General features: G+C 41.9%; 1 protein-coding gene across 1 annotated transcript in view; it reads left to right on the top strand.

Moving 5' to 3' along the window:
- LOC136582015 (fatty acyl-CoA hydrolase precursor, medium chain-like) overlaps positions 1-13,730 on the top strand; it is a 45,200-nt gene extending 31,470 nt beyond the window's left edge. Inside the window, exons 11-13 of the mRNA XM_066582748.1 lie at positions 8,075-8,224; positions 13,276-13,348; positions 13,443-13,730. Coding sequence (XP_066438845.1) covers positions 8,075-8,224; positions 13,276-13,348; positions 13,443-13,629 — 410 coding nt within the window. The 3' untranslated portion in view covers positions 13,630-13,730. The remainder of the gene's footprint in view (positions 1-8,074; positions 8,225-13,275; positions 13,349-13,442) is intronic.
- The last annotated feature ends 1,930 nt before the right edge of the window (positions 13,731-15,660 follow it).

Below are 15,660 nucleotides of genomic sequence, written 5' to 3' on the forward strand. Positions count from 1 at the left end.
CATCCTCCCGCCCGGTGTCATGGTGGCAGCCCTGACATGGAACCTTCCGGCTCAGCTTTAGGAATATCAACAAGAAGCTTTGGAGGGGGTTCCGGCAGGGAAGTTCTTTGTACCGATGTCCCTGCGGTTGTTGATTCTGAAAGAGTCTCATTGCTCAATTTTTGCAGGGCATCTGGGGGTCCAGGGAACTTTTGAGCTATGTTCCAGTTTCTACTGGTGGCCCATTTCTACAGGCTTGATAAAGACTACCTTTAGTCGAAACGTTGCCTGTACCTGTTTGTTAGATATATGGATCAATAAAATTTCAATATTTTAACTTAAAACCCTCAACAGATGCTGCCACGTCCTTCTCTTTGATGTTCTACTGGTGGCCTGGCATGGCACGAGAGGTCTGGGAATTTGTAAATCTGTTTCAGCTTGTGCACGTGGTAAGAGTCGCTGTAAGAGCCCTGAGGGACCATTAATGCCGTTGTCCGTACCTGGTAGGCCATGGTCACACATGTCCATGGATTTTGTCACTGAACTGCCACTGTCACAAGGTTGTACCACCATTTTGGTAGTTGTTGAGAGGTTCTCGAAAATGGCCCATTTTGTTGCTTTGGAAAAATGACCGTCTGCCGCTGAATTAGCGAAGATTTTCATTAGAGAGATTATAAGATTGCACAGAATACCGGTCAATATAGTTTCGGTTCAGGGGGTGCAATTCATGGCCCAATTTTGGAGGGCCTTCTGTAAAAACTTGGGAACATCTCTGTCTTTCTCATCAGCGTTTCATCCACAGACGAATGGGCAAACGGAACGTAAAAATCAAGACCCAGTACAATACTTGCATCTTTTTGTGGGCGAGAAGGTCAGTCGGTGGGTAGAGTTTTTACCTTTGGCCAAATTTGCCATAAATAATCCTATCAGTTCTGCGACAGGGGTGTCATCTTTCTTCTGCGTATTCGGTCAACATCCCCGATTCCTGACTTCCATTCCAGTACCTACAGCTTGTCCCGCTGTTGATGTTGTTACGAGTGAGTTGCGGGAAGTTTGGAATGTTGTGCACAAGAATCTGGAGGAAGCAAGTTTTCATATGCAACTACATAGTTGTAAAAGGTCCACTGTGTCGGAGCCATTTGAGGTCGGTCAGAAGGTATATCTGTCCACAAAGAATTTATAATTGAAGCTCCCCTCGGCAAAGCTTTGCGCCGTGATTTATCGGTCCCTTTGCCATAACGAGAGTCATTAATCCTCTAGCTTAGGAGTTGGATTTACTGGGTTCTTGGAGGGTGCATAGGGTGTTTCATAAATCCCTTTTGAAGTTGTTTATCCTTCTGGTTGTGGTGCACAGGCATTAGCTGTACCAAGGCACCATCCCCACCAGGACATGTTCTTGGCACCTGTGTCAGCCGCCTGTCACCACACAACCACCACACGTCCTCACGTGCTCTTTGTTACTTTGTTACTCTGTTACTTTGTTACTCTTTGTTACTCTTTGTTACTCCCAGAAAACAGCATGCCCTTTACGGTTCTCCTCTCTGCACAGTATCCCTCAGGCAGTCTCTCATAGTCTGCCTTGGTCCCATTACCAGATAGCGTGAAGCAAGTATAATCTCAGGATCGGATACAACAGCAGGTATTTGGTCCCTACCCACAGGTGGAAACAGCAAACTCAGTGTATAACATGGAACACTTATCTGTGGGGTGTAGGTACACTTAAGAAGCTTAATTACACATTGCACATTCATCACAGCTTGAACACTTGTCATTAGCTTTCATCTATCCGTGTGGTCAAGTTTTTCTATTATTAATAACCATATAATTCTCTACACACAATGTTTACTGCATAGCATAAAAATTCACACAACTACTACTACTCCAATCATCTGCAGAGTCGCTTGATCCTCCAACCTTAACAACCCCCCTCTGGAATTTCTTTTATCAAGGAGAGGTGATGGAGTAAGATAAACAAAGCTTTAACTGTTTCTAGACTCCTACAGCTAACTGCAGTATCGTTGTAATATTTTTCCCTTAGTAGGAACACTCAGGTCTTACATTATCAACAGCTTATTTTTTTTCTCTCACATGACTTTATCACACTGAAAACACAACAGTAAACACTATTTAACAATAAAACTCACTACAAACCTATCACAGAACTGACATGTACACAAATAACAGCAATTCTCATCCTTTTCTTTGTAAAACTTTTCTGCATGTTTTGCATATTCCAAAACATCCTGCAATGATCTCATCCTAAGGGTAACCATTTATCTCATTATATAACCTCCTATTTCCTTCTTTACTCCACTTACAAACGCATTCTTTTATAGCTGATTATATGCAGCGCTAGGATCACCTCTCTCTCCCTGATTATCCTATGGAAGGAGTCTACCATCTCCTCCCCTCCCATTCTAATTTTCTTCTACAGAACTCCAATCTGGCCCTAGAATTCTTCTTACTGCTCTCTCTATTTTTTTGACACTTTTTAAAAATATTTGACACAGTCAGGATTTAACTTGTGCCTGTACTTCTTAACTCCTTTAAAGACTTCCTGTCATTGATAACAACAGAGGCATGCACAGGAGAATGCCTTACAGTTTGTATTTCCCATTGTTAGTAATTATGCTCTTGACGTTGATTTAAAAGACAAACAATATAAAACAAGCCTTTGGCCACTGAAATATACAGTGAAAACGCAAAGGTTCCTGACCAGAATCACTGCTTCGCTATATACACAAAGACTCCTTCTTGCCTTTCCGAGTAGGGCCTGTGAACATTGAACACAATCAAGGGTCTTCTCCGAAAACAACCCACACAATGAGGTTGGTCCTTAATGTGTCCAAGAGGTCAGTGCCCACGTATTGGATCTCAATCACTCACACATTCGCTTCATGCTTTATAAGACAACAATACAAATGTTACAATATGTTAGTAGGCGGCCGCCCTCTTTATATAGATTAAGTTACTCTATAACACAATATCAAAGAAAAAGAAGTAGTAGGAAGATAAGAAGTAAAGTTCCTGGACACCCCTGTGCCCCATGACGTCATCTAACCTCTTCTTTAACGTGTTGCACTGAGTAATTCTTTCCTGTAGCCTTCTCACAATGGCTATGGTCTCACATAGACTACTGCTATTGCCCCTTAGACAACCAATTTGTCTATACTTGCTTCTCATTTACAATACACATTTTAAATTCTACTAACAACACTAAAGTATACAGAAGAAGAAGAAGAAGAGAGAAGAAAAGTTTAACCATTGCTATACTTACTTATCCAGGAAGCTTCTAAATTCCCAGGCTAGTTCGGAAAAACGTCACTTTTTCAGACAGGATGCCCGACTGGCCTCTAATGACGTCTAAGCAGGACGAAGGTCTTTTAATGATCCGAGAGTACTTCAGACCCACCTTTTCACTGCCAGACTGTCCTTTCCTTCTTCAGTGAGTTTTTCCAGCTCGAAAGACCAAATATGTTAAGAGAATTTATGTGTTTGTGCTGCGGAATAAGTTGGCGCTATACAAATAAAGATTATTATTATTATTTATTGTTTATCAAGGAGAAAACAATTCCAGATCTCGTGCAGAAAGTCTGGACCCAGGAGAAATAGAAATCACACCAGCCTGTTACAGTATCAATTGATTTCTAATTTATCCTAAGGTGTATGTGGTTTATATCACAGGAAAAGTATATACCCCCAAGATTAATAATAATACATGATAGGCTGAAACTAAAATGTGTAACATAAGTTACACCTTTTAAAGTGTTGCTATAACATACAATGAAACCGTTATGAATTCAGTGAAAAGGAATGCAAAAAGGGGGGGGGGGTCTGGGAGAACTATCTTCTGTCTGTCTACCACGTAGTGGTATAGAAAAAGTTTTGTTTAACCCCTTCACTACTTATACTAGCATCATGCTATATTTTTCTGACCTACTATCTAATAGAAAAACAATTAACTGATACATTGATCTATAATTTTCTTAACAAATTTTCACAGTTAATAGATGGTTTTCCTCAGCCGGGGTTGAATAGCTCCACAGCTGCTGGTTTAAAATAGAAGTCTTCTCTGAAGTAATTTAGTCTAGCAGGAACTTGGACAATTGGCAGACCTTTATCTGGCATTTACATTGCAACAGCTGGGTAATGCCACCCCAGGAATCCATGTTGTGCTCTCTCTCTCTAGCAAAGGAGAACTCAGCTTTCCAGCAGCAAAGGGGCAGCTCACTCTTCACAAGGCTCTCTTTAAAATCAGCCCATCAATAGACATCTCAGGTCCTTTTAATCCAATGCAGCAAAATTAGGATTAAAAAAAGGTCATGTGACCTTTCTGAACGTCACATACCAGTTCAGTCATATAAAGACAGGTATATTAAAGGGGTTATACCACAATTGCAAGTTATCCCCTATCTACAGTGGTACAAATGTCAACGCCTTTTAACATTTATTTTCTCTATAAATCACTTTAACCAGAAATGAAATTATTGGCTACATAGCGCTGTGGTGGAAGGCCTACAATTGATCATACTGATCCACAGGGCCCTTCCTGGGGTGATTCTTCCATGATTACAGCTTTCTCTAGGGGAGGCGACGTCTTTGTGTGGAAATGTGTCAGTTTGGCTTTTTGGAGTTTTCTGAAGGCACAGATATGACCCACCATTCATCAACTGATCAACTGGTTTGATTTTTTCCAACGTCAACAGTCTTACTATTCCTGAGGAGCAGGGTCTACTCTCAAGTTACAAGGCCTTAACATATTTCAATGCAGAGTTCTCAAATGTCCTTCCCTGTTTAACCCCTTAATGCTTCATGGTGTACATTTATGCCCTGCAGCGTTGGGGTATTTATGAAGAGAGTTCACGGGGCAATATATCTTTATACAATGCTGTTTCTTACAGCCAGCACCTGGGGGCAACAGCTCTGATAAGCCACGTGGCTAATCAGAGCTGTTAACCTTTAAAATGCCATGGTCCATTCTGACAGCAGCATTTAAATCCCCCAAATAATGTTCAGGGGTCCCGTATGGCCCCACGCAATGAAATTGCAGGCAGTTGTATGGGTGTCATGGCAGAGGGGGGCCTTCTGAAAGGCCCCAGGGCTGTCTTGCCAGAATGCCTATCAAGCCATGCCCATACGGGTGGCTTGATAGCCTGCCTGCCCAATCAAAGTATGATGTAATGTTATAGCGTTACATCATATTGCAGGAGCAATCAAGGCATCGCAAGTTGTTATCCCCTCTGGGGAATAAATAAAAATGTAAAAAATAAGAACAATAAAGTTTTACTAATTATTAAAAAAAGTAATAAAAGTATAAAAAAAGCATTGTGACATATTTATAATAAAAGAATCTAAATAATAGAATAAAAATACATATTTGTATCACTGTGTCCATAAAAGTCCAATCTATTAAAGTAATGCATGAACGCTGTCGAAAAAAAACAGGTCACCCTGTTTTCAAGAATAATTGCATTAAAAAGTGATCAGAAAGGTCCGATATATTCCAAATTGGTACCAACGTAAAACTACAGGATGTCCCGCAAAAATTTAAAAACTATTGCGCGCAGAAGATGGCAGTAGAAAATAATTTAAAAAATTAAATGTCTTTGAAAAAAAATAAAAGTAGTACAGCAAAAAAAACTATATGTGTTCGTATAGTAGTAATCATACTGGCCCATAGAATAAAGTTATCATGTCATTTTTGTTGCAGTTTATGCACCAAGATGCACCGAAAAATGGCGGAATTCCGTTTTTTTTTTGTTTTACTACACTTACATTTTTTTAAAGGTTTTTCAGTGTATTATATGGTACATTACATAGTACAATTAAAAAACACAACTCGTCCCACAAAAAACAACCCCTTATACAGCTGCGTTGATGGATAAACAAAGGAGTTTAAAAGGGGGCTGGAAAAAACGAAAATTAAAAACAAAAGGCTGTGTTCTTAAGGGGGTAAAAAGAGACCTTATCACATCCCCACAGCACCATAAACTAAGTTATTGTGCTCTTAGTGAGGGTGACAGTGAGCTCGCCTGCTCCTGCTATCCAGTGTTATCACCTGGTGATTCCGCGGGGCACAAAACTCTTTTCAGATTCCTGTGCGCCCACGCTCCCATACAAGTCTGTGCCCGAGTGTATGTACAGGAACTTGAAGAGTTAGATTTTCTTGCTGCAGACCGACTTTAACAGGTGACAGTGTTGGATTACGGCAATGGGTGGGTATAAAAAAAATACATCAGCCCTCTCCCTATAGCTGCCATTGCAGATTCCGCATGAAGCCATGCCTGTAACTGTATAATGTAATACTACAGTATTGCATTAACCTCTATAGCCCTATGGCTCACATGTCAAACACAAGGGGCCCACTATGGTGGTCAGTATTATTACTGGGACCACAATGGAAGGTGGTGGTCACTATTATTACTAAGGGCACTATGGAGGTCACTATTATTACTGGGGTTACTTTGGGGCATCACTATTACTACTGGAGCCGCTATGGGGGTCACTATTGTTACTGGAGTAACTATAGGGGGTCACTATTACTATTACGGCCACTATAGGGGGGGGGGCACTATTACTATACAGTCTTGCACTTACAATCAGCCCTCTGAAGACAACCATAAGGCTGATGAGGCCCTCAGTGAAAATGAGTTTGACACCCATGTCCTAAAAAAAAAAGTAAAAATAAGTAAGAAAAAAATATTGAAAAACAAATAAAAGAGAACAATAAGTTTACATTTTTTTTGCCTATATTTAGAAAAAATTGGAAAAACTATTTGGAATTCGCTGCATTTGTAAAAGTCTGATCTATCAAAGTAATGCACTATTTATCCAGAGCGGTGAACGTCGTCAGAAAAAACAAACCCTCACTCAATTATGTCGACAGAATATTAAAAGAAGTGATGGAGGTCAGAAGATGGCGGCTAAAAATAATTTCATTTTTTCCAAAAGTTTTTTTTGCAGTACTACTTTTTAAAATAAAATAACTATATAATTTGGTATTGTCATAATTGTGCTGACTCACAGGATAAAGTTATGTCATTTCTGCTGCAGTGTGCATGCCATAGCATCAAGGCGCTCTCCCCTTCAAAATGGGACTGATTTGTGTTTTATTTTCATTTCACTCCACTTAGAATTTGTAAAGGTTCTTCAGTATTTTCTGCGGTACATGACGTAGTATCACTGAAAAATACAACTCGTCCTGCAAAAACAACAACAAGCCCTCAGGCAGCGACGGCGAGGGAAAATAAAAGAGTTAGGATTTTTTAGAAAGTGGGAGGAAAAACTGAAAATGGGAAAAAATGGCCACATTCTTAAGTAGTTAAAGGGGTTCTGCCAACATCCACAACCCATTCCAGAGTATGGGGACCAGAGGGAACAGCTGATCACTCTGGATCCTGCTCTTAGCCAGGGAAATCCACACATTCCGGTAAAGAAGATGTAGCTTTACAGGATGGCCGTTCATTCTGGCTGTATATCCGGACCTGAGTGGGGCATCCCGCTTTATGAAGTCCATGGGGCAGATTTATGACACTGTCTAAAAGCAAAACGGTCTTAGTTGGCCCTAGCAACCAATCACAGCACAGCTTTCATTTTACCAGAGCAGAATACAAAATGAAAGCTGCGCTGTGATTGGTTGCCAGGAGCAAAAAATACTGTCTTTCTTTTAGACAGTTTTATAAGTCTTCACTATGTGTCTTAGTAGGGTGTATGGACAGCGACTTCTGTCTTTGCACAACCCCTTTAACATTTCCAGTCTCACATTAAGGGCTCCGGCACACTTGCGTTTTTCTTGCGCTTTTTTTTAAACGCGATTGTGAATGTGACTTTCTAATGTTAAAAACGCATCGCACAAAAATTGTAAAGCACCGACTTGTGACGTGTTTTTTACATTAGAAAGTCCCATTGACAATCGCGTGAAAAAAAAACGCTGCAATAACGCAAGTGGATGTGAGCCCTAAGTCTCAGTGGCATGTTATACAATTATTGCGTCTTCCTCTGTGGTTGTGCCAGTGTATAGCATTATGTATAACAATGATCCCTGATGACTCCGCAGCCATTGCCAACTAACGTTCAGTCTTCTTACCCTCATTAGATGCGGGGCTCCCAGTCTACTTCTATGAGTATCAGCACCCATCAAGCCTTCTGTCTCATGTGAAACCTGACTACGTGAAGGCCGATCACGGTGATGAGCTCCCCCTTGTTTTCGGTGGACCCTTCCTGAGGGACGGCGTCTTATTTGCTGGTGAGTCAATGACCAAAAAACTAGATGTGTCCTTAGCAACCAGAATGTCAGACAATCACAGCTCCATTGGCACCATGTTCACAATAAAGAAGGGAGGAATTAACGTCTGCAGTCATATTATAGCATTAAAGGGGTCGTCCAGTTGAGAATTACTGATGACATTTCTGCAGGATAGGTCATTAATAGTAGATCAATGGAGGTACATTGCCAGGGACACCCACCAATCAGTTCGCTAGCCCTGTGTGCTTGTGCACTGAGCTGATTTCTGCAGGAAGCTGACAGCTTTGTTCTCACTGCAGTGGCCAGGCTTCATATTGCACGCAAAGTTCCCACTGAAATGAATGAGAACTTGGCCTTCAATACCAAATATGGCCACTACAGTGGAAACAGAGCTATCTGCTTCCTGCAGAAATCAGCTTATTGTGTAAAAATGTAAGAGGCTCAGATAATTTCTCCTTGAAAGGTATAAGGGGATATCTCCTGGCCATCATACATCACTGCATTTTGTGTATTGCTCTATGGAGTGTTGTATACTACTCACTGGCTGCAGAGATCAGATGGGATGCCTTGAGGATGGAGGATGATAAAGAGGTGCATGGGATCGACATGCTTAGACAGGAACTGTAGGAGCTGGACATCAGGTGGGAGAGCGACAAGCTGGTGAGAGATCCCAGTTGTACTCGGCTTTAAGAGACTGTATTGCAAGGATAGAGCTGCAAGATGATGGAGGAGTCGGCTCAGGGAGCCATGTAAGACATGTCCTGGAGATTTTGTGCCTGTAGAGATGCAGTATGCCAGACCAGAGCCAGATGGGGGAGGAGCGGAAAAGCAGTTTTTGTCACTGCGGCACTGCTGCTCTCCTCCATGGGAACTATGTGTTTCTGGTGCGGTCTCCACAGGAGAAAAAGGGCAATTGTCAAGTTCATGATGCCAGTCCATAAACAGACCAAGGTCTGTGCTGGACAGAACAAAAATATATAAAAGAAGAAAAATTAATAAAAACATTTCTGTCTCCTGAAGTGTGGTGCGGTACCTCAGTGCTGGTGGTGTAGTAGAGTAGAAGCAGCATCCACGGAGGTAGTTGCAAAAGAAAAAACTTTAATTCCACCCAGATAAAAGCACAACGTTTCAACCACCAAGTAGCTGTGGTCTTTGTCACAGACCACAGCTACTTGGTGGTTGAAACGTTATGTTTTTATCTGGGTGGAATTAAAGTTTTTTCTTTTGCAACTACCTCCGTGGATGCTGCTTCTACTCTACTACATTTTGGTTTATGTCTCTTGGATTCTCGGATCCAGACCTGCTCACAGAAGCGTGCAGTTTTTGCCTTCCTGGTTCCTTCCTCCAGTCTTTCTGAGGTATTGTGTGTGCTGTAGTCATTTTCCAGTTGTTTGCAATTCAGTGCTGATGGTAAATGGTGGGAAGAGTCTCCAGGAGGCAAAACTAACAGTGAAAGCAATAATGATTTTATTATTTCAAGACAGCAAGATTCTTCCTCTTCATCTAATGAAATGTGAAGAGTAGTTTGCATTTTCAGCCCAAATCCAGATAACATTTCTCTAAAGTGCAAATCGCAGTTTCTTTAAGGGTAGGTAGTAGGGGAGCTATTAAAGAGGATACAGGCATGCAGCATAGACTTGTTATCTGGACAACAAACAAGCTGTTCCTACAGTAAGTAAGCATGGGAATCTTTCCTCTCCCCTATTCTCTACCCTCCCGATTCGTTCTCTCATATTTCTTCTGTTTCTTTGAGCTTTGAGTTTTCTTTTTTCTAGAACATTACAGTTACTTTATTCTTTGGCTGATTCTCTTCTATTCTGTCAAGACTGAAGGTATCTTTAGTGCTGTACAGTTTCTCTAGATTGTTTCTGAAGACTGACTATTACTTCTCTTTTTCTTTCTCAGTATGAATTGTAGAACTTTTAGGTACTTCCACTTTTTGTTCTCCCCATCACGCTGATCAGTAAATTAGTCTTTCTCTGGAACTCTCTCTACAACCCTCTTCTTCCGTACTACTCAGCTTCCGTCTTTAGACGCTTCCTTAGACTGACTAAAGTAATTCCTTCAATTCTTTCACTCTGACTTCTATCTACCAACCCAGGTGTAGCTTTCTTCTAGCTATCACAGGTTATCTTTCTCCTAACTAGCTGAATCATACCTATAAGCTCGGCTGTAGCTTGTGAGGGATAAATTGTAGTTGACTGACGCAAATTAGCATATTACAGACACATCTACAGCATTACATCACCTCGGAGTCCACAGCCTTTTATGGAGTATACAGTCCTGTACAGTACAGAGAGGGTCAGTGGTATGAGAAAGGAAAGAGCCTGTAACCAAGAAGTGCGTCCCCATAACTAGGCTGAACAGCTGAGAGAATAAAGCCTTAGAGACTGTTACAAAGAGACTACATCGTCATGCAGCTCTGTGCATTGGGATACCCCCGATAGACTCCAAAGATGCTTAAGCTATGCTACAGTACCAAACACACTGCAGATACGTAAGAAAAAAAGAAAAAGGTGTGTACATGGATAGTAACTTCAGTGCGGGCCTGCTAGTTAAAAATATGTGAGCTCGAGTCAACACCAGGGAAATATATATTGGTCTGTCACTTGTGGACAAGATAGTGGACAACATTAGCATTAGTTTCGGACTGTGCGGGGACCCCCACTGCTGGGCCGCAGTGTTTGGTGGGACTACCACATGTTTTACAATCGAGGTGTATTAATGATTTTTGTGATTTATAAAAGATTGTTATAATATTCTGAGCATCTTTGAGTTGTGCGTATCCTTGGGTTATCGAACGTTTCTGTAATAACTGCATACCGCTTATTCTACATTCACACCTGCATTTTACCTTTCAGTTATAATTCCGTCTCTCTGCTCTGTTTTATGAGCAGAGAAACTTAATTAAAGCTGACATAAATCAATAGTTTTTTTCCCCATTGATTTTAATGACTTTTAGAAAAAAAGGAATGGAATCAGAAAGCTTTCCATTTCCTTCCGTTCCATTTGGTTTCTGTTTTTTTAACTAACAATGACGCAGTCGGCAGCGTATGTAGCCATAATGAAGCAATAGAAGCCCCCCTGCCGTGTTGCATAGGCAGAGTGGCACTGAGGACAGGAAGGTTTGTTTGCAAAAGAAGACAAGAATCCAAATAGTTGCAGCGCGTTTTGGTCACAAAATGAGCCCCTTTTAAAACATAACATATCATACAAACATTACCATATATGTAGCATTCAGAAAATAGGATAAGGAGGATTGGAGCGTCTGTGCTCCACTGGTTACCTTATTGTGAGTACCAGTGTCCACTGGGGCCGAGGTCCAGCCTCAGCCACTAGTGCCGGAGAGGGAGATGCTGCGCATCATTAATGAGGGACGCGCACGGCCATCTCGTCCAGGTAACAAATGCACCATGTCAGTCAAGTGGGCGGCACTCGCCACAGTGACTTGCAGCAATATCATGAACGTGACGCCATGTGCCGTGATGTCACCATAGCGGTGACAATGTGAGCTTTATTACAGTTATGCCAAGCATACATTCAGGGGAAGGATTAGAATAATCTACCAAGTAAGTAGAGATATATAGCAAACATCATTAAAAGAGAAAGGAATACGTAATACAGGAAACAGAGATATTAGTACGCATGTTATAAATACAAAGTACATACATAAACGTGCACTAAAGGACTAAAATAAAAAATTATATCTATAAGAAAACTAAGTGTTAATTTATATAATGTACTGAAGTAGGGGCAGTAGAGAACATCGATGGCATGAATACGGTAATACAGGATGTGAAAAAAATGTATAGATATATTAGTGTTAAATTGGTTACACCAAATGTATATACAATCATAAATATGAATCTCTTCTTACTTATCATGTTTGTATGATATGTTGTGCTTTAAAAGGGGCTCATTTTGTGACCAAAACGCGTTGTAACTGTCTAGATACTTGTCTTCCTGTCCTCAGTGCCCCTCTGCCTGTGCTGTTTTGATGTAACACTGGAGGTGGGGGGGGGCTTCTATTGCTTCATTAGACCCCCCTCTTCCTCAGTAAGCACTGCCTTCAACTTGTCACGCTTATTTCTGAGCGCGGGTATTGTTATTTACTACGTTATTTCTTCATAGAGGAAAGTTATCATTTTTTGCCGCAGTGTGTATTCCATAAAAACAAGACCCCCGCTCCCCCGAAGATATTGGAATTTCTTTTTTTTCCTATTTCATTGCATTTAGAAATTTTTACAAGTTTTTTAGTACATTATAGGGTGAAAAAATTGTATGCAGCATCGAAGAGTAAAATGAGAAAAAACACAGCCTTTGTGCACACAGGTACATCAAAGAGCCTGACGCGTTTCAGCAGAACATCTGCCTTAGTCATAGCATTATATGTTACCATTGAGAAATACAACTCAGCCTGCAATAAACAACCCATGGGTAATTAAAAGAGTTGGGATTTTTGAAAGTGAGGAATTAAAACCAAAAGTTTAAAAAAGGGCCAACTTTAATAGTGCAGCCTGTAACAGTTCTATAGCTCTGTCCTGGATGCTGCAGAGTAGCTGATAGTGGCAGCAGACAGGACTTCACCCTGGAGCTCAGTACATGGCGGCACTGTAATCCACAGGAGGGGAGCAGGGCACTGCTCACCCTCTTAGGGGAGGAGAATACTATACTGTCTGAGATGCAGCCAATGGGATTATAGGAAATGTAGTAGAAGTAGGCAGCAGGAAGTCTGTGAACAGGATGTAAATGGTGCATAGCTGATTCCTTAGACTAAAGGGCAGGAAATCAAGAGGAAAGGTAATGGATGGACGTCCTCTAGTGTTGGGTGATGATTTATGACTGTTTTGAAATCTGACTTTGCTCTCAGACGTCCCTTTAAAAGCCACCCTGATCTTCTGCAATTATGGCCAGCCCAGACAATCCTCTGTGAGCTAAACATACTGGCCTGATACATTGTCACAAACCATCAGTAGAGAGACTTATGCTGCCGCTGTGTGTAGCTGATAGAACTGGATGTCGGTCACTGATGATGATGTTTTCTCTCTCAGGACCTGCAACCGATGCCGAGAAAGCCTTGAGCAGGAAAATGATGAGATACTGGGCTAACTTTGCTCGGACTGGGTAAGCCCATCGCACTGGACTAGAATGGCGGCACATTCACTGCGCCGCTGGTGTCACCTCATTAGTTATAACAATGCCACATTGTTTCCTGCAGGGACCCCAACTGTCCTGGTCTGACAACATGGCCGCCGTACGGCGCAGATGAACGCTATCTGGAGATCAACCTAAAGCAGAAAGCATCTTTAAAACTGAAGGCGGAGAAGTTCAGGTTCTGGACAGAGATCCTTCCAGAAAAAATCCGGTCCCTGGCAGAGGATGAAAGTGATCACAGCGAGCTGTAGATTATAATTATACAGCATGCACAGAGAGCGCAATATGTACTGTAAATCATAAGGTGCACTGGGATATTTGTCCATTTTTAATAAATTTTACTTTTATGAAATTTTATAGTATTTTTGTTTTGCAGCTGGGTCTCCGCCCACTATGACAGAACTGCCCAATTGGACGGGTCCCTGCCCCCATACTTCACTCCTGAAATCTTCTAGTGGGACTCTTCTCCTTTGACTCTTTATATAGATGCACAACCAAGCTTACTACATAGAGACAGTAACAGAACTAAGATTATTACATAGATACAGTACCAGAACAATTCCTCTCTCCTTTCTAACAGGTTTCATAGAATCTTCCTAAATACCTCTATTCGGGCCATCTCAGCATTCAGACCCCTACTGATCAGAAACTTTTGACATGTCTCTGTGACATGTAATCACAGAACCCAAGTAATAAAATTCCTTGAAGGTTTGGCAAGGGGGTTTACTCGTCTGCAGATCTCTCGCTTGCGGATCACTAACCTGAACATCAGGAAATGGGCACCACGTATGTAAACATTCTCCAGAAGACTTGACTCTTTTAAAACTTGTGCCTGCCAGCATTTATTCAAACACAGCTAACAACACAGTTCATGTACAAATTCCCAGACTTACAACCCACAGGGTCCTTGTCACTTACCCCACCCCCTCCCCCACGGGGCATCTGAAGGGCTTCCTTCTCTATCAGACCAGGCGACGGTCACAAAAAAGTCCACACAGGACTTTAGGTTAGCAACCCTTTCAGCTCCACTGAGCTATCACCTTCCCCCCTGAGTGTGACAGAAACTGATCCCTTTATCTCATCTCCTGCCACACCCAGGGTTTGTTTTCTTTTTGCTGGTATAAGAATTCCTGTTTAGCACCCTCTGTAGCCCCTTCTGAATACAGCAATCCTACAGAGGGTAAATATATCTTGCAAACCAGCAAATTTGAACTTGTCACAGAATGTCTGACTAGTTGTCTGAGATTAAAACATAACTTTTATTGTGAATCATGAAAGGAGGGCATAGAAAAACCTCTTACACCCTAGTGCACCTGGTGTGTATTATGTCCTTGGTGTTCCTGCCTATTCCTATCTAGGGTGAGACAAGTGTACCTAGGTTCCACTGTGGGTTTGTCCTTATTGGGACAATTGCCCCACTTGTAAGCAGGGTTCCCTTTCCTGTGGTTTAGTTGTCTTGTTAGTGTAGGGACTCACAAGATAATGAGGAACCTTGATGTGGACTTGTGATCTTATTTATTTTGGCTGAAATACTAACCAATACCTGGTACTTACGATATTTCTGTCTGCCTCGTGTTACGTTTGTGTGGGCAAGTGAGCACTGGGCACACACGAGTGTTAGCGCAGATAGGGACTGCCCACAGGAGCCAAACACTCACCTTGCATACCAGCACACATAACAGATGGAAATGCTAAGAAAATATGAGGTACTCGTTCATGGATTGGCCAAGTCACTTAAGCCATGAGCCCACTATACACGGTCCTCGTTGTTTTGCGGTCCCTACACTAATGAGGCAACTAACCCCTGACTGCAGGGGGAATGGCAGAACCCTACCTATAAGCGGTGTAATCGCCTCGATAAAGGCAGCCCTGCGCTGGAACCTCGAACCTGACTATCCATAAAGGGTAATATACAGAACCAGACAGCACTGGCACACAAACTGAACCAGACGGAGCTGGCAGCAGACAGATGCAGGACAGAGTGGAGATAAACTGACAGAAAGCAAACATAATGGCAAACTGACATGAAAGTGACAGAAAATAAACCTAAGAGCAGATACAGATTTGCAGGAAGCCTCAATACAAGACAGAAAGCCAGGAAACAGACCCAGGACAGAGAAGCAGACGGGACACAGATCAGATAGCAAGCTGAAATGGAACATGACGGCTCACCAGGGAAACCAAACCATATAGTGAAGGGATACCAGCTACCTCTTGCAGAGGCGGATATTTATCTGCAAACAGACCGGCGGTGATTGGCTAGCAGGAGAACACCACACCCA

The sequence above is a fragment of the Eleutherodactylus coqui genome, chromosome 11 (assembly GCF_035609145.1).
Source record: "Eleutherodactylus coqui strain aEleCoq1 chromosome 11, aEleCoq1.hap1, whole genome shotgun sequence".
Taxonomy (NCBI): Eukaryota; Metazoa; Chordata; class Amphibia; order Anura; family Eleutherodactylidae; genus Eleutherodactylus; species Eleutherodactylus coqui.